Below are 24,436 nucleotides of genomic sequence, written 5' to 3'. Positions count from 1 at the left end.
TTCTGTGACATGGTGGTGCCATTGAAGATGGGACAAAGAGGCGCCAGCCGCTGTTCTGAAACACTCCACTCTGGAGGGAACACCCTGCACACACACACACACATGCGCACGAGCACACACACACACACACACACACACACACACACACACATGCGCACGCGCACACACACACACACACACACACACACACAATCACTGTGGCCTCCCAGCCAGGAGTTTCCCGCGAGAGAGGACCGCCATTCAGCCCCAGCAGCCGGTGAAAAGGAGATGACGGACAAGCAGAACAAAATGAGCTAAAGGTAATACTATTCAGCCACAGAGACAGGTACAGTACGTGTGTGTTGTGTGTGTATACCACTGGTGTCAATCAAGGAGGGCCAAAACCAAGTCGGGCCCAGTGAGTGACGGGGGCTGTGGGGCAAGTCTGGCAGTGGAGAGAGAGAGAGAGAGAGAGAGAGAGAGAGAGAGAGAGAGAGAGAGAGAGAGTTAGGGAGGAGACGAAGGTGGAGATGGGGGAGTAAAACGACAAGGAGGGCGGAGTGTGAAAGAAAAGAGTTTAGAAAAAGATTGGGAGGGAAGAGGATTCGAGCGTGATTGTTGTCACAGGCACAAGAATAGGGGCCACGCAGAGTTGAGGAGTTGAAAAGTTGAAAAGTTCAGGCGCAGGAAAAAGTAGATGTGGAAGACTCGCCCTGGAGATAAACGGTGAACATGAAGAGGGAAGCTTTGTGCAGTCAAGAGTTTCAAAATACAACATACCTGCAAGACAAGCAAACGAAGAAAACTATTTTTGTGCATTTTACATAGCATATTAGAGAGCTAAATTATTTAAGAACGATATCTAAATTATTTAAGAACGATATAAAATAAACCTTCTGTACCCGTTAAAACGTGCTGTTTTGATGAAAGGGGCACTGTTTGTTGTGTGACAGCTATTGTGGCTTGTGGTTTCAGTCATGAGCAGCAGTGAGCATGCTGGGGGGGTTGGGGTGGTAGACTGGAAGGGGCGCGTCAGCCTCACGTATGCCAGCCAGGTCGGATTAGCTCCTGTTTGACACCCTGCCATGGGCTTCCAGGCCTGACGAGCCGCACACAGAGCCACAGAGCCATCGCGACCAGCCATCTTATCAGCTCGCTGCCGTGTGGCCTCCCCAGTAGCCCATTATACAACCGCCCCACCCCCACCCCCACCACCCCAACCACCATCACCTTCACCATTACTACTACACTGCCCGCACCCCACCTCCCCAAAACCCATACACTAACATCTCTGCTGTTTCCCAATACTGAATCTCATCACAGACTCCCTTTAAAGCAGTGTTTTTCAACCTTTTTTGTGCCACGGCACACTTTTGACACTTAAAATGTCCCACGGCACACTAACATCCTGTGTGAAGAAAAAATAAAAATACCATAGCCTAAAATTTCAAATAATACACAGATATGGCCTTATTATGGCTTCTATGCAAGACCTGCTCAATAAAACAAGCGCCCTCTGTTTCATTTGTAGGTGACCATATCTAATTTAATTGTTGTCATGAACTGGATATGTGATGATTCTGTGAATACTGGATATGGGATCCCCGTTGTACAATGCCTGCATACCACAAATAGTGCAATCATACAATCAATGAGAGCATGTGGTTATAAATTCTTTGATGCAACAGTTGCTTTTCTGGACCAGTGAGTGACATTTGGGTAATTCACTAGTGTGCCCTGGCACAGTGGTTGAAAAACACTGCTTTAAAGCACAGTTTACACACACACACACACACACACAGGCTTGCACGATCACCTCCGCGATCAGAACTTGCGGAACTTGCGTGGCATCAGCACAATTTTCGGGGTCCGGCGCTAATGATGACTCCGGGTAGCTGACACTGCACAGATAAGCGCAGCGCACTGCCCGTCCTCATCCCCACTTGTCAAGCTTTGCTGCGTGCGTCTAGGGCCGTCCGCAGGTCGGGGAGCTATATCTTTGCCCACGGACAGAGTGGCCGAGGTTAATAGGCAGGCCGAGCCTGATTGAATTTATCAGGACGCCCGGGAGCCTGGGAGAGAGAGGCGTGAGTCCCATTAGCGCTCGGCAGCAAACACCAGCAGCAATAAGCACGAAGGGACTAAGAGACTGGCGAGCGCACTAAAGAAGCCCTAAGCACATCTGCAAACGTCATTAAGAGGAGGGGGGGGGGTCGGAGGTGGAGAAGCAGGGAGGACGGAGGCGAGTGGAGGAGAAACGCCATTTAACCAGGTGTTTACCCAGAGACCCCGAGCAGAAAGACAAACAGCTGGGCCTAGGAGTAATGACTGGACTCGATTAGAAAGAGCTGAGGAATTCCTTCTGGTCCTTGAATGGGAATGCTAGCGCTGTTGTTCCCTTGCTAGCTGTAGAGGTTTTATCAAAGAGAGAGAGAAAGAGAGAGAGAGAGAGAGAGAGAGAGAGAGAGAGAGAGAGAGAGAGGGAGGGAAAGAGGGGGAGAGAGGGTGTTTGTTGTTTTGCGTCAGAAAGACCTCCTATGTAGGAATGTGAAAGGATATTTGGTAAAATATCGACTGAGGACAGAGGCTCAAGGAGATCCACAAGGACTCCACAACTCCAGGTGGCTTTCTGTCAAAGTGTCCACCCGTCACCGGGAGGGTGGCTGCTGTCACCGTGGCCGTGTCTTTGTTTTTGTTGTTGGATTTACTTCTTCTAATGCTCCCACTAACGCCTGCCGCAAGAAAGGTTTTACCTAGCGGCCTTTGACAGGAGCATGTGGAACACCGGGACCCTGCAAAGCGGCGAGTTGCCAAAAGGTCAGGAGAATGTTCCAGACTTCACAGCGCCTCATTACCTGGCATCCGTTGGATGCCGTCAGAAAAAAGTGACATCCTGTCAGTCAGAAGGGACAGGGGAAAAAAGCATTTGAGGCCACTGTGACCATTGCACAGCAGAAGTTGGCCTCTCTCTCTCCCCACCTTTCCCTTTTTCTCTCACTCTAATTCTTCTCTCTTTTCCTCTCTCTATCTCTCTCTCTTGTTTCGTTATGGTGGCATCTCTAGGGGAGAAACCTTGTTTGACCTTGTTCTTATTCCCTTAACCACAATTGAACAGCGTCCACAGAAACACTCAGATGCCAAACAACATGACTCCCTGCATTCAGCGTTTGGACATAATGGGCAAACTTGGGTGACCCGTAAGCTTGTAGTCTCCACGAGGCAAATCTCCACAATCTTAAGCCATGAGCAATGCCCTCTGCATGTGGGCTGATAAAATTCCCGTCCGTTGAGCAAGAGTCAGAGAGTCATGTGGCTCGTTACTGTTGCCCATGAAGACGACGAGAGGACACAGAGAGTGCTTTAAGCTGTAATGGCTCTTCACACATCCATGATCTTTAAGGTGAGGGGAGGGGAGTTGACATATCCGACGGTGACAGCGGAGTCCAGTCATTCTAATTTGTGAAATAAACGAGGGTGGGGGTCACATTTTTCCACATGACCTTTGACTTTTTCCACCCATGCCCTGTATAGGAGGCTTGGAAAAAAATGTGCACAGGCTGGCAGGAGCAGCGCCCGGCAAAATTCCCAAACACCTGGACCCTCTCCATCTTACAGGCAGCCTGAGTGCCCAACCATGCGTGAAAACTTCCCATCCAATACTCCTCAACGAGCCCAATCATTTCACCACTTTGGTGGATGAGGCCTCCGGTTCCCCACCCCCGCTCCCCTTATGCCTGTAACCTCACCACCCAACCTGACATACAAAAAAATAGAAAGCATTCTCACTCAGCCCCCACCCCCACACACTTCAACAATCGCACTTGATGCTTTATTTGACCTCGGGATTTCTCAGATACACATACACATGTCTCCTTTTCTCCTCTTCTGAAGAAAGAAAATCTTCAAATGCCGGCTGATTTCCCCGGGTCAACTGTGACAATGGCGGGGAAGTGCATTGCAGCATCAAGTCCTGTCTTGTTAGATCCTGTATCCTCTTTCCCCCTCTGCTTGCCCATAGGGGACAGGTCCTGTGTTGAATATTCACTGGCAGTTAAAGTATTAAAATGACTCAAAGGAGAGTAGAGTTTCATGTTTCAAAAAGAAAAAAAAAACACCTAAACAATGAGGCCATGGAATTCTACGGCTTATAAAAATACCTACTGTGTGAACCATTTAAAAACAAAGCCAAACAACGGCTTTCTCTAGCTTTATACCATTTTCTGTACATCCTCTAGTCGACATATGAAAAATTCGCTCTGGCTTTTGGGTGATTTGACACAGGGATCTCAGCATCTCCTCCAGTTACGTTACCTTTAGTACCCCGTGTCTCTCGCTCCCGGCAGACTTTCTTCAAGCTCTGATTTCACCTGGCATGTTTCCAACAAGCTGCCATATGTACAGCGGTTTGGTACCTTTGTTAGATGCACCGTATGACACCCACTTGTGCGCGTACACAGGACGTGACCAGAACGTCTCGCATCTGAGCATAACAGCAAGGAAGCAGGAAAAATGAATTAAAGAAACCGGAGGAACAAAGACGTGGAGGAGAATTAGCCGTTAGGCATTATGAGTCTTCCGTGCTTGCCCAACCGCAAGATAACTTTGCATGTAATTGCCCAAAAAACTCTGGAAACAGTAGCCAAGAAGCCATGATGTGGGGTGATAGAATAAAGCCTAGAGAAGTAAATGTTCAAAATCTGCACATGCTGTATCCATATCCAAAGCAACATGGTCATTTTTGGTCCAATGTTTCATGAACTGAACTTTGCCTTTTCCATCAAATTACCAGTATGATGATGAATGATTATTTCTGGTAATCACTCATGGAGGCAAACAAGAAAAGGCAGAAAAGACAGCTAGAATTGATACTAAAACTGTATAAACAGTAGAGCTACATAAACATATACAATACAATATGTACAATACATATATACACATACATACAAACATACAAACATAAATACTTAAATATAAAATAAATTTAACACATTATATCTTATATTGTCTTTAAGCCATCATTGCCATTATATATATATATATATAAGTATATATACTCTTTTGATCCCGTGAGGGAAATTTAGTAATTACAGATCAACTGTTCTTGCAGTTAGCTTTAGCACCATGAGCCACAAGCCTTATACACACAAACACCCACCCGTCTGAACCCTGCCCTATTCTGAAACAGTGAACAACACTGGATCCACTGTGCGTGCGTTTGCAAATCTGTGATCAGTGATGAGTGACTAGAAAGATAGAGACCCAGAAGAGGAATAAGAGGAAAGGGAGAGAGTTAGAGAAAGAGAAAGAGAGATTGTCCATATCTGCCCTCCTAACAGATGTGCTTACATGGCATGTGTGACAACAGCACCACCACCACCACCACCCCAAAAGAGCCCTTTCAGGCGCATGACACTGGATCAAAGGGCCCAGCGTCCCCTCCCACACGTGTGCACAGGCTTACCGGTGGCCTGGCCGCGCCGTCGGTGCAGACAAGGAGGCCGTCGGCACGGCAACGTTATCCAAGTCAACATCTGCGTGGTGACCCGGGGCAGGGGGAAAATGGTGCCTTAATCCCTGCGCATATTGAGGGTAAAAAACATTCCTCACGAGCACAAACAAACAGCTACAACAACAGTAAAAAAAAAGAAAGAAAGAGAAAAAAAGACAAGTAAAGAGAGAAAAAAAAACTGCCAACAGCTAGACCCTGACTGGGAGAGCAACTGCAGCTCCTGCTTGCTCCGGCCTTTATGGCTGTGCAGAGGTGTGTGGATGCCAGGGCCAAGGGACCGCTGTCCAGCTACATGGATTTGGATTCATGGAGCACAGAGAGGAGTGCTGAGTGGTTGCAGGGGCAGGCAAATAACAAAACACCTTTGCACTAAACAAGAGGTGCTGCCGCTGCCTGCTGCGCCCCTTACATCCGCCCGTCCCAGCCCCATCCTCCTCCTCCGGGCTCCACCACCCGCCGCCCCAACGGCAAACCCGCTGAACCGCGACGTCACATGACTGTTGTTGCTCCGTGCCGACGTTTGGTGCAGCGGACAGGGAACCAAAACCTGAAAAACATATCCTAACCAAATCCGTTGCAACATCATGGAGCACTTGCAGATTTTTTTGAGGAGGGGGGGAGGTTTTTTGGTGCATGGCATGCTAGCGCCCTCTGCTGCTACCAAGGCACGCTGCACCCACATATGCCTGGACATGCCACTTAAACAAACACAGGCCTGAAAAGGTGAACCATTCACGAGCCATTGCTTTTTTTTTACCACTGCGAGGGCATGCTGGATGTTAACTGCTGTGCACTTGATTCATGCCTTCAAAGGGTACGGGGTAGGAGGAGGAAACACCACATCTCCATTTCAATCCGGCTCCATCGCTAAACTAACATTATTACGCTTTGATTTCATGACATATTTCACGGCCTATTTGTCTGAGCAAACACTGGGAGGGGAGAGACAGACGGGGCTGGGCGAGGCTGATCAGAAGAGGCTGAGGTGTTTAAACTCCTTTATGATATCCTCATCTAGCTGCCAGCCATGTAGGGATAAGAGAGGAGATGAGATTTTTTTCCCTTTCATTTTACACTCATACATCACAGAGACAGTCCTCTTCGAGTACTTGTGAGCCAAGTGCATGCACTGAGATATATTGTGCATATTTCCAGTGGATACTGAAATACAGCTTAATGAACCTCCTAAAATGCAGCCGCACTGACATAGTCTCCAGGTCTGAGAGCAGGTGTCACGCTGAGTCATATCACGGCTATAGAATATGTGCTGGGGCCCCTGTCGCTCTGTGAATGTTTTCAAGTAGGTTTTTAATGCCAGCAGACCTGGGGTTGTGTTTAAAGGTGAAGTTAGCGATTGCTGCACAAGCGGCATTTGTTTGTGTTTATGTTTATATTTAAATTTATTAGCAGATACTATGTCCAAAACAACATGCATTATATTTTAACCAAGGAGCAAAAACAAATCACACAAGAGATGCACGCAGGGTTTCGGTTTAGTTTGCGGGCCTAGGCTGCATACAGAAAACCATTTTTTTTACAGTGCACGGAATGGGCAGCTAGCTGCCATGAGGAAATGATTGCTGAATGTGACAAAAAATGTTATGGGCTTGAAATCGTGTATGATTGCTAACTGCACCTTTAAATGTCTTGTTACCCAGTCCAGCAAATGAGAATGTAGGGTAGCTTGCTTTTTCCCCACCACCACTAACAGAGCACAGTAATGGACCTGCCATCATTACAAAGAGTGAGTATGGCTCTGATACTGCACTTAAAACAGTCACATACTGTAAACTCCAATGCAACTGAACTAATCCAACACACATCTGTAATGAATAAAATAATTTAGATCCACGTTATCAGCTCCAAAACAGGTATTTCTTCATAAGCCCGTCAGACATACGCTTACTCAGTATACCACTGAATAAAGCAATGCTGTCATCTAGTGGTGACCCTCAGTCACAGCAACCTCATGCTACAGCATTGGCACTAGCCCCTGACTTTTTAACAGAGACTGAAAAACACAATCACACAATTCTGAGGTTTGTGTGATTAATTCTATGAATAAAATCAGTCAGTATAGGTTTGCCTATAAATCAGGCACATTTAAAGGTCAGTAAATAGCTACCACTACAATGGTAAGCAGCACAACCAATGCATTATATTCCTGTCAGTCAAGCTTGACACATGAGTGTCAGAAGGATGCAGTGAATTACAGATGGGAAAAATTCAGAGCAAGTGCAGAGTGCTTTTGTATTGTTTCTCTTTCCTCTACCATTCTCTCAGCATGTTGACCCTTTCAAGAGAGTTCCATTATCAGCATCATAGTTGGCCCCACAAGGCTTCCGTTTTAACATTCCATATGTTATCTTAATGCAGAGGAAGTACATAGGGAACCAAATAGAACGTTCAAGCATTGTTTTTGTTTTTATTGTTGAAAGGGTCTATATTCTGAAAGTCAGCCATCGGGCCCCTCCACAAGGCAGACTGCAGGCAGTGTGGCCTTGTTTTGTCCCTCTAAGGCCATCAGGTTGGGGCTTGTGGGAGAGAGAAGCACCCACAATGCCTTGTTTTCACAGCATACACATTCAGGGCAGGTCGCCACGGGAACTGGCACCAGATGTTATCGTCACACCCGTTGTCTTCGGGGCTTGTTGTGATTTCCTTTTCACATAGAGAGTATGCATAATCCCCCACACATCAACATGGAGGGACCCAGAGTGAAAGGCAAAAAATAAACACTTGACCCACATGTCAAATAAGAGGTCTTTAAAAAAAAAAAAACTCTTCAAAGAGTCCAAATCACAAAGAGTGAAGTGTAATTATTAGACTATCATTTAAGAGTACCGTAAGTGATTCTGGATGATGTCATGTCCGGTGATATTTGAACAAAACACCAAACGAAAAACTAGAGAGTGAACTCACCCCTCCCCTCCCCAAACTTTGCTTCCATTTCCCTAAACTCCCAGTCTTGACCTTTGCTTATTGGCTGGAACATTTTTTTATGATTTGGGTGACAGGCTTGTTCCACTTTGTTTGTTTCCTGTTCCTTGAGCCAGGAGTCTGTACGGAGACCGTTTTTTGTTGTTGTTTTTTTACAGTACTCACACAATGGAAAGCTAGAGAATTCAAGAAGTGAAGACAAAAAGTGTCACTTTGAATCGTTTACGCCACTTTTAACTTGAATCCACTATTACACTGGGGACAGTCATACATGCCAACATCAATACAGCTGCAACCATCACATAGTTTCACGGTTAATGCACCAGCTGTTGATCATACGATATTCACAAGTGACAAGAGAGTTCTGGACATGTTTGCCCAATCCAAAATGGCAGCTGAGACAGGCAGCTTCAAACACTTCCCTTAATCTTTTAATTTCTTTTTCATCGCACATCTCACTCGGATGAAATAATGTCACAGAGTGCTGGTGCTGTCAGTCAAACTAAACAAAACAAATGGCCTATTAGGTGGTGTCAGCATATGTGAAGTGACAAGAGACAGGTGTTTTGTCTGTTTTTCTATAAACAATTTCAACTTAATCTGCCACAAGAAATAGCAAATCAGAATACATGTGAGACAAACCAATGCTTGTTCCTTAAAATAATTTAAGATTATTTTTCTGTGACAAATAGCCAGCTCAAACACATGGCTAGACAAGTTTGATAATTGATTTTTGTATATAAAATTGCATACAATTGGACACGGGGTTGGAAGTAACTAGTTACATGTAATGGAATTATATACAGTAAATTATCACAACTAAATATAATCAGATACAGTTACTGAAAAAGGTAGGCTAATTAAAATCTTGCTGATTACAAGGGTATTATATCTTAATATGTTTCTTGGTAACACAGATTACACAGATGTAACACAGATTATAAATTGCTGTTGCTATGCACCTTTTGCCGTCTAGTATGCCAAGTGTCATTCATTTGGCAGTAAGCCAAATGAAGTATTTTGGGCACTGTTTTTGTGAAGTCTTTTTTTTTACATTTTTCATTGATTTTCCTCTGCCAATCAGATATAAATACAATGTAATAACTTAAATAACTTTCTAGTAACCCATTACATTTGAGAAGTAACCTTTCCTGCTTGGATCAGTTTTATTTGGTGCCCACTGACCTGTGTTACAGTCCTCTTTGGGTCTGTTAAGTAACTATGCAAGAAAGGCGTGCTCTACTCTATAAAAAACACTACATAAAAGACAAGCTCATATATCCAATAAGAAGTAACCAGAACTAATGTAAAAATTCCACTGCCAAAAAGTGTAGTCTGCCCTAATTGAACCAAATGCACTCAAAGACAACTACTAGAATCTTAGAAAAAAATATTAACCACAAGCTTAACTGGATCCTCAACAGCTGCTCTGTTAATTTCCTTGTCAATGCATCAATTCTCTCAATCTTCTCATTAAGATTTAACAAATACAAATTGCTGATTTCACACACTGATGTTATGAACTGATGAGTATGAGAAGGTTCTCTGTGTCTTCTGCTACTCATTGCTGCACTGAAAACTGTCCTTATGTGTTTGCTGTGTCTCTTTTAGGCCTGTAAGGGTTTCTGCTGATTAAGGCCTCGGCATAGGCCCACACAATGAAAAGTTCTGATGAAACAGGTGAAAATGGGTGAGAGCATCTTTACTGAAGGAGAACTATCTTTTTTTAAGCTGGCCTATTGTTCCTAAAATGTCGGGCAACTGGCCGTGAGTACAAGAACATAGGCAAGCTATAACTTAGTTGATAGTTGAACATCTCAGGGGAAGTGGAGTTTTAAGACCGTTAAGCGAAACCACTAGAGGTATGCAGTAGCCTTCACTGTAAAAGTAGCCAAATAAAACAGAATTGTCTAAGATTATTGCTAGTTCAAACGCTCTTCACAAACAGCACACTGTAATGTGTACCTTTAAAGGGAAACTTGGCAAGATTTCCCCCTCTGCTGGAGAAATTGCACATTATGCTATTTCAAACTGTGTGAAAAGGTAATGATAAAGCACATGGATTTGTTTACAAGCTAGCGAACTGTTAGCATACGTTTGGCAGAACTATGTGGATGTTACAAGGTAAGAAACACGATTTAAAACGAGTTTCTTGTTTCTCCGCGTCTCTTTCGGGGCGGTAGTCTCAATGTTGCAAGGTTGGTTTTCCGCCTGGGGACGCTAGGCGCAGCGGGGAAAGTCACCATTTTCACCGGAACAGGTCATTTAACCATCCAAATGATTTCTAAACGGGTTTATTAAGTTGAAATAGTTGCCAAGTTCCCCTTTAATGGAACACTAGTCAAACATCAGGTCATAAAACATGTTGGAGTTCAGAGACCATTATGTTGATTAACATCTAACATTACGTTCTGATATTTTGCCTGTGTGCCTCTCAATAGCTAGGTTACAGCAGGAGTAGAACAGACTAATCAAGATCTACCAAAAGGGTATTCGTCTTAAGTCTATGGCCTCACACGGCCAATGCAAGGTGGGAGAATAATCAACAGAACCCAGATGAACTAGCATGCCCCTTATGATTATCTTAAGGGAAAAGGCTATTTAATGACAAGCACGGAGCTTCTGTTCAAGCAACCAGGGCTTTTGCAAGAGTTCAATTTATTTCTGTGAGCAAAGAAGTACACCTGAAGCAAACAGAGTAGATGAACATTTACCAGGAGTTTAAAGTCACTTAGTGCCCAATCTATTTATCAGCAGGCGTCATAATAACCTTTTAATTCACAATTAGTTATGGCTATGAATCTAGCAATTATGAGCACATGTGCCTACCCCCTTGGACACCTGTTTATCTAGAGAAATCTTGGCATACAGTTTGTCTGCCTGACCTAACAGACATCCTCCAATGAATCTATTGCATGACAGCTGCAATAAATGCTCTACAGGACAGATGCACACACAAAATGTAGGCCTGGCCTTTTCTATTACTGTGTGACACGAGTGTACAGAAGGCATCGAAATGTCAACAAAGGGTGCAAACAGTCAAAGACACCGTTTTGTTGAAATTGACTTAATTGACCTTTAATGCACAGGTATTCTTCGATGTTAAGGGAAGTATATTCTTGAAGTATTCAACCATTGGCCTTCCTCTTAAGAGTTAAACAAAGCCTGAGGTGAGGAGGTGAAACATAATCTACAGTTGCTTTGTTCTGCTGGTGTAATGAGTCTGTAATGACATCATGCAATATTCAACAACAGGATCGTGTGTCCTAGTGTCCTTGGCCCCCTGAAAGAGAAATGTTCTCCCACCAAAGCCTAAATTGCCCATACACTCTCACCGTAGGCTAGATCAGTGGTTTTCAAAGTGGGGGCCGCAAGGGGGTGTCAGGGGGGCCTCAGCAAGTTGTAAGGAAACATAAAAGCAACAAATAAATACATTTGAAAAATGTAAAATATACCTATTACTATGAGGGTTGTTATACAATGCCATTATAATAATTTGTTGCATATCTGAACAATATATATGATGATAATGACTGGGAATAATAGTAGAGTGATAGCTCTCATATAGCAGAAAGCCCCAAATGCAATTTTTACACACTGTATGCTCCATCACGAAGTGCTTATGGCTAAAATAATTATCAGGATTAGCTCTTTTTTTATTTATTTTTTATTTGCCGTAGTATTGTCGATGGGTTTAATAACATATCAAGGGGGTCCTTGAACATAACCTAGTGGTATTTGGGGGGCCTTGTCGTGGAAAAGTTTGGGAACACCTGGGCTACAGTAATGTGTGTAAAGAAATGGCAAGGGACAGGGTGGCCCCAAGTGAAGACCAATTTTATTTTTACAGCCTTGTATCACCATAGTTCAAGCAAGTGATACATTTAACTATGAAGTTTTGCACTGGCCTCTCTTCTTAGGATAGGTAAGATTCAATTTCAGACGATCGGCAAATTTATAATAAAAGGTGGCAGGACAATAACGACATAATAATGCAGCCAAATAGTACTGGAAATATGAATATAAAAACTGTATGAGGATGCACTTGTGCAATTCTGCACACGAGCTGTGAACCGCTCTAGAATCTTTGCTGTTGATCTGGCAGGAAAAGTAACATTATTGAACTGCATAAGATTAGCTAGATCTAAGTCATTTAAAATTGCTGGGACATCATTATTCTTCATCATGACAACCAGAGTGGGCTTACCTGAAAAGGAATCTGGTGCTCTGTATGTGTTGTATGAAATCAGTCAGATGCACTTAAATTTGATCAGTTGGTGGATTAATAGATCCTCAAGAAAAGTTAACGTTAATGTTAGCCTACTCTAAATGGCCAGAACCATTCATTGTTGGTTGGTTTTTTGCGTCAAATAATCCAAACTCCAAAGGCAAAGTGGCTACTGGCTAACTAAACTCGAATTATGTTAGCAATCAGCATTACAACGCAAATGAACGTCATTACAGTACTGGAATTATAAAAGTGATTTTAAAGGTGTCTATCGTGGACACAGCTATCACTTGCATGTCCAAACCTGGCTAGGCTAACAAGCTAACATGTGCAGGGATTGAGTGATTCGTGTCCAAGCAACCAAACAGCAAACCCGGGTAAAACTCGATGCGAGTTTGTTGAAGTCATGCTAAGCACAAACTTACGGTAATTATCATTACGGCAAATATGACCTTCCGGGTTGGACACGCGAATGCATTTTTGTTACATAATATTTCTAAATTGGGAGTTATGGACACTCCTTGATACAATGTGTTTCTAAACCGTCGCAACATTCCATCTCACGGTAATTGTAAACATTTCATCAACTCAGGAAAGACCGTTAGTTATCCTCAGAAACAGAGTAGGCCTAGGCTATTAATTAGGCTACCCATTTAAAATTGCATATCATTTGTGTTTATTGCTTATTGTATTGCTTTGAGAACATCGCTGTATAAATGTTGCATACCCTCCACTAATAAGTTTGTGTCCAACTGGTGGTTTAGTGTGTTGCCACTGATTGTAGGCAATGTAGTCTTTAAATGACCTGGTCGAACGTTTCCTGTTGGCTTTTCCGTACAAGTGAACTACGAGTCCCATAAGTCAGTTAACCTGCCATCGTCGTGCTGTAACCCGTGACTATCTCAGTAGTCTACAAGAAGGTGACCTCCGTGACGGTTGAGAAGTGGGAGTGCTGTGGTTGTGAGTTGCTGTTACCCGAAGATGGTAAGTGCAAAATTGTTCGAGCACAAGTTTTTATTAAGTATTTGTAACAAGTTTAAGTAGTGTATGAATGCACCCTTTTTTATTTTGACTGAATTCAAGTTCACGTTTTGAAAAGAGTAGCCTCTGACTTAGGACTGACTTCGATAGCAGGTCAAAACTTGCATCATCCATTCAGTGTAATGTCAACGTTACAATGTAACTTTAAAGGTTGTCGAGTAGAACAGTTTGCATTAGTTTGTGCAGTCTATCTTCAATCCGGCAAGGTCATATTAAAATATGATTTTGTTACTTTTGTAAATAGGCTGTGTGTGGAGACTAGCTGCTCTGCGGGGGACACTGACTTTATGGGTTCTGCCATGGAGTGCATTAGCGGCTTCAGTTTTGAATCGTCGTCATGACGCACAGTTTAGTTTGATTAACCTCAACCTGTTTTGACCTGGAACTATATTGGTTGCCGCAAAGTCACAGATATCCGATGTCGTATAGCCTACTGTGGCTGGTCGATCAACTTTAATATCAAGAATAGGTTGGATCACGATATGCATGAACTTGGGAAGGAATGAATGGAAAGTCTGCAGGCTATGCCTAAAAATACATCTCCTTTACTACGTCATTCAGAAGTCAAGCTCTGATCACTAGAAATGTAGTCTATTTTTAAGGTCCAACGTGGTGAGCCTCGTGAGCTTCGTTAGAGTGCACACGGGTAGCCTAGTCTTTTTTACATGGTCTGAGAGCTCGGACATCTCTTAGCCTACAAAGATGAATGTTTTTGACACGTTATCTTTTCGCAGTCTGACCCAATTAAAGTGTTGGTGACCGGCGCCGCTGGGCAGATTGCCTATTCTCTCCTTTACAGCATTGCAAAGGGAGATGTCTTCGGCAAAGAACAGGTAAAAGTTATGTTATGACTGAAGTAATGCAGAGACCTAGGATTGACTTTGTTTATTGACACATTTTATGTTCATCTCGCGAATCTTATATGGTCACTTTTCCCCCATTTTTAGCCCATCATCCTTGTCCTGTTGGACATTACACCCATGATGCCAGTTCTGGATGGTGTTGTTATGGAATTGCAGGACTGTGCCCTCCCACTTCTGAGAGGTGACCGGACACGTTTGTCATTCATCATATTACAATTTATGCAGTTCATAGTTACTCAATATCTCTTCAGATTTTCACCAATGTGTAGTACAGGGTTTGTGTCCTTCTTTTAGGATACATGTGGGATGTCTTTTTAGACTCCATTAACTAGGAATACTGTTTCACGTTATGCTCTTAAGCGTGGGGCACTTTTCGCAAACAGTATTGTGAGCCAGTATTTTTCTTTAATCTCCGCAATTGTTCTGTTCTTTTTTTTTGTGCAAGGGGCCTCAGTCAGAGACCCCTGTATGTATGCACAGACCCCGTTTGTGCAGCAAAAACAATGTGGGCCCAGTGACTGAGTATGTGAAAATGCAGGGCTCTGATTGGTTGCTTTCTGATCCCCCGCCTCACTAAAACCCTATCCAAGCTTAGATGCTATGGACAGACAAGACGCATCTAATACCGCCTCTTATCTTGAATTAGAGAGGCCATTGCCACCAAAACATTTCACTTAAATATGTATTGGCTTTACTGCTTGGTTCTCAGTAATGATTGCAAAAATAGAGCCTGTTATTTTTAGCGAGAAGTTTTATTTGTGGTGTAGTAGCTGTCTTTGACATTTATATTTAGTCATTTGAGCTTATGCTTTAATTCAAAGCCATGAAGAGCATAATTGAAGATTTATTGACACACCCAGGGGATTTCACTTTTATCTGATCTTTGCTTCCCAAAATTGAGCTATAGCTATTTGGATTTAAAAAATGCAGGTAATTCGGTCACAGTGAAAAGCATATTGTGTCATTTTTTTGCACCAGTTTTAAACATTACTAATGTTTTTGTTTTCTGCAGAGGTCATTCCCACCGACAAAGAGGAGGTCGGTTTCAAGGACCTTGACGTTGCCATCTTGGTGGGCTCTATGCCCAGACGGGATGGCATGGAGAGGAAGGATCTACTGAAGGCCAACGTTGCCATCTTCAAGGCCCAGGGATCAGCCCTGGACAAGTATGCAAAGAAAACTGTCAAGGTAGCGTGGCACACTACGTTAGCTTTTGTTCATTTTAAAAATAGTCAAAAGGTTAAAGTTGTTTAAGATAAACCAATAAGCTTACATTTTTGTTCTGTGCTATTCGAAAAAGGAGTGGACTGCACTAAAGGTTGAAAACATGAGGTTATTGACAGGGCCGGTTCTAAGCAGGGGCCAGGGTGGGCTAAGCCCAACCAAGCATTGCGTTTTGACCACCCAAACAAAGTCAAGATTTTTTTTTTTTTTAGTTGTGCATCTGCGCAGTGTGCAGCCTCAAACCCAGCTAGGATGTAGAGGAGTTGGTGTTGAGTGGAATGGTACATAGCTGTGCAGTAGGCCTATGTATGTCTGTTAGGTAAACCCCCCTCCTAATGACTTGAAAGAAAATCTGGCCATTTTTCACATAGATCTCTGTTTATTGAAGTCACTGAATACTGTCTGTACGAGAAAAAACAAAAACAATAGGTACAGCCAGGCAGCTTCAGTGCTACACTCTGGGGTGTATGATTTCTCCAGAGTGTAGCACTGTAGCTGCCTGGCTGCTCTAGCTGTCCGATTTAAGTGGACAATGTTTGAGATTTTCTCTACCTACAAGACATGCCATAACCTTGAACCATAACCATGCCAAATCTTGAATTTCCCCTTTTTCTTGAATTTCCCGTTGGGGATCAATAAAGTATCTATCTATCTATCTATCTATCATTCATAACCTGCAAACAGTCAATGCACTCAGTCACAACTGAACTTGTCAAGCGGATGGAGACAAGTCTCGTCAATGCATGCCCAGATTGAGCAATGTTGCAGGGCAACCACATAACCGGTTCCATGTGTTTCGATTGGATAATTAAACAAAACTAATCAAAAAAGAGTTCTCAAGAAACTTGAGGTTGGTATGAGAGGGAGTGGTGTGTGTGTGTGCGTGTGCGCAACCTACAAGTTACTACTCCTTGTTTTTGTGTTTGTCAATTTTGATCCAATTTAACCGCTTTGCCATGTTGCCCACCCAAAATTTCTACCGGCCCACCCAAATGTAGTAGAACCAGCCCTGGTTATTGATGAGAAATATCTAATAAGATTTTTTGTGATGCTGACAATTACAACTTTGAAGCAGCCTCTGTCAAACCATCAGTAAATCACTATGGGCCGAATTCTCCCATTCGCACGTGAATTCCTTGTAAGCCCTTTTTTACGGGCTTCAAGTTACGCACTTTTCAGTTATGCGCATTCTACCATTCCCGCTTCTGTCACATCCACAGCGCACAAGTTTGGAATTAAGGCGGCCTTAGAGGCGTGATTTATTTAAAATAGAACCAGACTGAGCCACCGCCTCGTTAATTAGGGGTCCAAGCAGAGAAGCTACGGGACTCCTATTCTGTGTAACCTACATGTGTTTAGAACTAGGCCTACTGCCGACATCAAGCAATATGCTATTTCACCTTGTAGTGGCGCTCAACCTTAATACAGCCCTCAGATGCGCTTAGCTGGAAAGGTGCTTAAGTCAGTGGCAGAATGTGCACAAGAGTTGTATCCATAAGAAACGCCCGGATTTTGGAGTAGCTCCTTCCAAAGCGCTTTACTGGCTTCATGGCGTGTAAATGACAGACTTAAGTGAAGGGAAGAATGCACGCAGGCTGAAAAGCACAACAGTTGCACGCTTTTTTTGACTTACGCACCCTAAGGCACATGGGAGAATGTCCCAGAGGTGTATAATCTTAACTAAAAAGGTGTTCATTAAAAGAGTTGGGAACCAAAATATTGGTCAAGCAGAATTCATAAGACAGAAACCGAATTCAACAATTCAGAAATGATTTGTATCAATTCAAATTTGGTTCTGCCTATCAATTCCTAATAGTCCCTTTATTGCAAACAAAGACAAGGAAAGAAATTACTAATTGAGACTCTCCTAAACAAAAAGGCCTAGTAGTTTTACACTGCGTTCCAAATTATTATGTAAATTACATTTCTCAGATTTTCCTAAATAGTTGATGCAAATTCTTTAGTCATCAACCGTTATCGCATAATTTTAATTTTATTGAACTAACCTCCTAATGATGACAGTATTTTTTTCAAAAATAAACTCAAAATCCACTGTTGCAAATGATTATGCACGCCAGAGTTGTTATAGGTTGTAAAGAACTAAAATTGTTCATTTGTTGAATTTGCAGCATTAGGAGGTGATCTAAATTAAATCAAAAGTTAACTCCATTAAAAACATCTTATCAGGCCAAGTTGCATGTTAACATAGGACCCCTTCATTGATATCACCTTCACAATTCTTGCATCCATTGAACTTGTGAGTTCTTGGAGAGTGTCTGCTTTAATGTCTTTGCAGAATAGCCTCCCAGAGCTGCCAGAAATGTCAGAATAGCTTCCCAGAGCTGCTGCTTGGATGTGAACTGCCTCCCACCCTCAGATCTTTTGTTTGATGATGCTCCAAAGGTTCTCAATAGGGTTGATGTCAGGGGAAGATGGGGGCCACACCATGAGTTTCTCTCCTTTTATGCCCATAGCAGCCAATAATAATATAATAATAATAATAATAATAATAATAATTATAATAATAAATAATAATAATAATAATAATAATAATAATAATAATAATAATAATAATAAAGCTTTATTTGTATAGCACCTTTCATACACAGAATGCAGCTCAAAGTGCTTTACATTTGAAACATGTAACACAATAATAGTCAGTCAGTCATTATCAATCACTTTTCTTTGCTGTTTATGTTATACTCAGCAACATATCAAAAATATAGAAAATGACGCCATAAGACTGGCAGCCTTAACCCTCTTACCCCCACAAAGCACGCCATATGGCAACTGTGGCAAGGAAAAACTCCCATATTCCAGGAAGAAACCTTGAGCAGAACCTGACTTAATAGGGGAGCCCATCCGCTTCTGGCTGGCTAAGCCCTCCAATAGTAGCAGATGTAGAATAATCTGAAAATGTAGTCTACAGGATAAGATGAGTTAACTAAAAAAAAGCTTTCCTGTACAGGTATGTTTTCAGATCTTTTTTTAAAAATATTTACTGAACTTCGCCTGCTTGATGTACAGAGGCAGGGTGTTCCATAGTTTGGGGCATAATGGATAAACGCAGCTTCTCCACTTTGTTTGTGGAGCACTTTGGGTAACGATTAAAAGATTAGAATTGGATGATCTAAGTTTCCTTTGTGGTTGATAAGATATTAAAAAAGCTCAGAGATATATGAAGGTGCTATGCCATTCAGAGCTTTGTAAGTAATTAACATAACCTTAAAATCAATTCTATAGGAAATAGGGAGCCAGTGCAGTTCAGCCAACACAGGGGTGATGTGTTCTCTCTTCTTAGTCTTAGTTAAAAAGTCTAGCCGCCAGAGTTCTGTATGAGTGCCAATTTCTTTTAGATGTTTTTGGGAAGACCAGTGAAAAGTGCATTGCAGTAGTCTAACCTGCTAGTGATAAAGGCTGAATTAGCTTTTCTGCATCTTGTTGAGTTAAAAGGGCCGACTTTGGCAATGTTTCTCAAGTGGAAATAGGCTGTCTGAGTAACTTTACTGATATGGGGCTTAAAACTTAACTCTGCATCTAAGATGACACCGAGGCTTGTTACTTTTGGTTTGACCTGGTGTGCCAAGTTCCCCAGATTACTAAGAATAATATCTCGCTTTAGTTTTGGTCCAACCAGAAGTACCTCTGTTTTGTCATCATTTAGTTTCAAAAAGTTTTTGCTCATCCACTGATTAATGGAGGTTAGGCATGCAGTGAGGGAGCAAAGGCCATCTGGGTTAGTTGGCTCCACAGAAAGATACAATTGGGTGTCATTCATAGCTGTGGAAGTTTACATTATGCTGACTTATGACGCTTCCCAATGGGAGCATATATAGAGAAAATAGCAGGGGACCAAGGCAGCTCCCCTGGCCACACCAAAAGGCAAGTCATGTTTTTTTCAGATACATGATCTCCTAGACTGATATAAAAATCTCTGCCAGTAATGTAGGTTTGAAACCAGTTTAGAGCATTATCAGAGAGACCCACCCACTTTGCAAGCATGGGTGAATTAGGATGCTATGATCAATGGTGTCAAATGCCGCACTCAAATCCAGAAGAATAAGGATTGAGACTTTGTTTGAGTCGGTAGCTAGTCTGAGATCATTGACTATCTTTACTAGAGCCGTTTCTGTGCTGTGATTTGATCTAAAACCTGATTGGAATTTTTCAAGGATACTGTTTTCGTTGAGGAAGGTATTTAACTGATTGCAAACAACTTTTTCAAGTACTTTGCTCAAAAAACTTATAGATTTGATATAGGCCTGTAGTTGCTCAGATTGGTATGGTCAAGTTTTGACTTTTTAAGTAAAGGTTTCACAACAGCTGTTTTTAAAAAGCAGTTGGAAATATACCTGTTTCTAATGAGGTATTTATTACCTTGAGAAAAAAGGGAGCTAAGCCTTCATATACTTTTTTGAGGAATGTAGTAGGGATTGGATCTAAAACACATGTTGAAGAGCTGGTTTGAGTTATAATTTTGACCCAGAGGTATTCTTTGCAGCATGAGATGGTGCATAGTCTTAAATAAAGATTTTGCTACAGAAGGCATGGTTCTTTTTGTACCACAGAAGAAAGTGGTCAGTCAGAAACTCTGTACATACTTTGCCGAGGTCATTTTCATAGTCAGGGACCCTAAAGGGGGCTACCAGCTCTCTCCCCATGGTTCTGGCCCAAAACATGACTCTGCCACCTCCTTGCTGACGTCTCAGCCTTGTTGGGACATGGTGGCCATTCATCAACCATCCATTACTCCATCCATCTGGACCATCTAGGGTTGCATGGCACTCATCCTTCAACAAAACTGTTTGAAAATGAGTCTTCATGTATTCCTGAGCCCACTGCAACCGTTTCTGCTTAGGGGTGGCCCTTGAGGTTCGCGGGAGTCCAGAGGCACCAGTGGCTTCAAATACCTGTTTGCTGCTTTGCAATGGCATTTTAGCAGTTGCTCTCTTAATCCTATGAATTTGTCTGGCAGAAAACTTCCGTATTATGCCTTTGTCTGCACAAACCCGCCTGTGCTCTGAATCGGCGACAAATTTCTTCACAGTACGATCACGCATACGTTTTCGGGAAATTTCCAGTGTTTTCATACCTTGTCCAAGGTAGTGCACAATTTCACACTAATTATCACAGGTGTTTGAGATTGATTTCAATGATCCAAAGAGCCCTGAGACAGAATACCATCCATGAGTTTAATTGAAAAACAAAATAATAATATTGCATAATAATTTGGAACACGGTGTAATTAGTTGCTCTAGATTAATCTGAATATGTGAATATAAGGCTTTAGAGTTTTAATGCAAATATGTGTGAATGTTGAGTTAAGGCTTAAAACATAGACTACTGCTGGAATAAAAAAAATATAAATATGTCTTAATTTATCAAAAGAAAATCTTTTAGACCTTTCGGTGTCAAAATGAGGAATTGATTGATACACTTATGACATGCCCTATGCTATTTGTTACCAGCCCCTCTCTCCTTTCTTTCTTTCTTTCTTTCTTTCTTTCTTTCTTTCTTTCTTTCTCGTGAAGAAACCTGGTTACATAAAATTGCTGGGGGAAAAACTGCCTTGCTCTCTTGAGCCATAGCTTACGGTGTGTTTCCACACAACGAAATTTCGCGTCGCTCTCATTGAGGTTGAATGGAGACGAAATTCGCCCTAGTTGGGCGAAATGAAAGCGAATCGCCGAGGCAGGCGAAACAAAGTTGGCTAAAGTTTAACTTTATTTAAATGAGGACCATTCGAGAACCAATCAGGTCCGCGTCTTTGTGTTTGGAGGCGGGAGTTACAAAAAAGTCTGACCAAGATGGCGGAGACTACCTGAGCTGTAACACAAATATTTGTATGTGATTTAAAATGTTTCTACACGAACATTGGCACTTGTATCAACACGGATTGTGGTTTATATGCCACACGAACTTCAGAGCACATACACCACTAAATAGACCACTATATATGTTAGTTTAAGCACTCGATCTTTTAGCTAGCTGACAGGCTTAAAATGCTAGTATTTTAGGACATTGGATTGCATTGTAAACCTAGCTAGACAGCTAGGCTACATGCTGCAACACAGGTATGAAATATATGATGTCTTATTGACCTTGTTGTTTCTATGAACATTAATTGTTGTTTATAGGCAACATAGTCTTAGTCGAGTCATAAAGACCCCTGGATATCTTCATTAAGTACTTAAACGTTTGAATTAGCCTAATTAGCTCGCTTGCCACCACTGGCTAGACACTGCAGTCAAAAGGTTAAGCGGTTTTAGCCGTCATCATTCGGAGAATTTAATTTCGCTGGCCGAAAAATCATGAGGTGTGTTTCGCTGTGTGGAAACGCACCGTTACCCCCCCCCCCATCAAAGGTCAATACCATTAGTCAAGCACTTTTGAAAGTCCATGTATGTCATTACCCTGCTTTAACTTTAAAAATTGAGTTTATTTTGTATTAATATGTATTTATAATAATGTATTTATTTTAAATAAGGTCCTTGTCGTCGGCAACCCAGCTAACACCAACTGCCTGATTGCTGCCAAGTCCGCCCCATCCATCCCCAAGGAAAACTTCTCCTGCCTGACCCGTCTGGACCATAACAGGGCCCGCTCTCAGGTGGGTGCTATTTAGGGGAATCTGTTTTCATTCATTTGTTTTCCCCAAAATTTAAATATTGTGGATAGGTAATATCAGTGGAGAGACCTGATTGGACAAAAATGACACATGCTCTCCCCGTTGGTACCACTAGGTGGCAATGCGCTGTGGCATTCCAGCAGACAGTGTGAAGAATGTGATCATCTGGGGCAACCACTCCTCTACCCAATACCCTGATGTACACCACTGCAAGGTTAACATTAAGGGCAAAGATGAGGCAGCCTTTGATGTAGTGGCGGATGATGCCTGGCTAAAGGGAGACTTCATCTCTGTAAGTCCCACTCTGGATCTGGTGTGAGTGTGTCTGTGTGTGGGGCTACTACAATAACAAACCCAACTAATGCACTAAACATAGTCTATTGGGGTGGTTATTGCGTCAGAACTAAAGTTAACCCATTATTAAGAAAAGCCAGAAAAGACCAGGCTTGCTGAGAAGCTTCCTTTGCTTCATTTTTGTTTGTTTCCACTCATCTCCTGTAGACAGTCCAGCAGCGTGGAGCTGCGGTGATCAAGGCCAGGAAGCTGTCCAGCGCCATGTCTGCTGCTAAGGCCATCTGCGACCACATGAGGGACATCTGGATCGGCACTGCTGATGTCAGTACTGATCATATTGGGATATGGGATCATAATCTGATCCCTTGCATCAGATTATGATGAAGTCTCAACAATATTGTACATTCACAATATATGTGCTCCTAGTTCGACCTACTAGTCAAATACAATGGCAAATTCAACAAGTCAAGTTAATGTATTATTCAATAATGAGTTGAATTGAAGTCCAATAGTGTGTCATGTCTGTCCAATGGGACTTTATACTCCGTCAAGGTTAACTCGAGATTAACTCTACTTTCAGGGTGAGTTTATTTCAATGGGTGTCTACTCCTCTGGCAACTCTTATGGTGTTCCTGATGACCTAATCTACTCATTCCCTGTTACTATCAAGGTAAGACTTTAAGACAAGTTAATCACACTGTATCAGCCTTGTCTTGATGTCGAGTTGTTTGTAATTGATTAGCCTTGCATGGCATCCAATGTGACCTCACGCAGGGCCTACAGTTATGTAATTAGCTGACATACAGAGTGTGAAAAGCCCCAGTTAATGTTGTGCACAGGCTCTGTTAATAGACACCATTAACAGCAATCGGGCGTCTATCTCATTGTGGCACTTTAAGATCACCATTGCAGTTGTACAAGGCATACTTTTACTCAGGTTTGCTGTTTTGTCAATTGCTTAAATTTAAATTCCCACAGAATAAGAGCTGGAAGATTGTTGATGCACTGCCAATCAACGAGTTCTCCCGCGCCAAGATGGACGCCACTGCAGCTGAACTGGTAGAGGAGAGGGACACAGCAGTCGCCTTCTTGTCCGCTTGACTAGAGCCCCAACTACCGACACCACAGCACTTAGGCAGCCAGAAACCTCCAGACCCTCGTCTGTGAAGCACTCCTAACAGTTCTGTATGCAATACAGTGTATGTGCGCGCGAATGTATGTGTTTGTGAGTCATTTGTGAACTAATATACATTGACATTTCATCTGTTACACAAATGGAACAGGTCCATATTCAAAACCTGGGAGGAATGTTTCTTTAGCTGAGAATGATGCACTAGATGTACAGTCACTGTAACGGTTCATTACTGAGTCCAACCATTAAAAAAACAAAGTCCAACTCATGCTTTTATACTCATTTGTACAGTCATGATTTCCTGCACTTTTGAATGACCACCAAGATGGCTTTGGGTTTTCCCATGCTGCCTTACGTGCGCAATTTTATTCACGCTGCTAGGCAGCCTGGATTCCATGGACTTCCATTTTCACCTCAACGAAGGAACCAATCACAGAATGGAGGCGGGGCAGCAAGACGATGACTACACACTGAAGCGGTTATGAGCTACGTACAGACGCATTTGATAGACATTCGTAGCGCCCAATAAACGGGCATTCGTAAACCATATACCATTGCTGAGATGCTGCCAATCAGGATATTCTGTTGTGCATGAATG

At 42.4% G+C, this 24,436-nt stretch overlaps 2 protein-coding genes across 2 annotated transcripts in view; one reads left to right on the top strand and one right to left on the bottom strand.

Moving 5' to 3' along the window:
• Positions 1-13,217, bottom strand: part of LOC125311539 (WD repeat containing planar cell polarity effector) — a 66,612-nt gene extending 53,395 nt beyond the window's left edge. The window contains 1 exon segment of the mRNA XM_048269705.1: positions 12,636-13,217. The gene's annotated coding sequence lies outside the window, so the exon portion shown is untranslated.
• A 288-nt stretch (positions 13,218-13,505) lies between these two features.
• Positions 13,506-24,102, top strand: mdh1ab (malate dehydrogenase 1Ab, NAD (soluble)). The gene is made up of 9 exons (XM_048269704.1): positions 13,506-13,640; positions 14,432-14,530; positions 14,645-14,741; positions 15,573-15,748; positions 22,272-22,394; positions 22,528-22,704; positions 22,914-23,027; positions 23,287-23,376; positions 23,685-24,102. Exons 1-9 carry the CDS (start codon positions 13,638-13,640, stop codon positions 23,805-23,807), a joined length of 1,002 nt encoding a protein of 333 aa, XP_048125661.1. The 5' UTR covers positions 13,506-13,637; the 3' UTR covers positions 23,808-24,102.
• Positions 24,103-24,436: the final 334 nt, after the last annotated feature.

Source organism: Alosa alosa, chromosome 18 (assembly GCF_017589495.1).
Source record: "Alosa alosa isolate M-15738 ecotype Scorff River chromosome 18, AALO_Geno_1.1, whole genome shotgun sequence".
NCBI lineage: Eukaryota > Metazoa > Chordata > Actinopteri > Clupeiformes > Clupeidae > Alosa > Alosa alosa.
The sequence above is the reverse complement of the archived record's forward strand: the minus strand, read 5'-3'. Positions and strand labels throughout refer to the sequence as shown.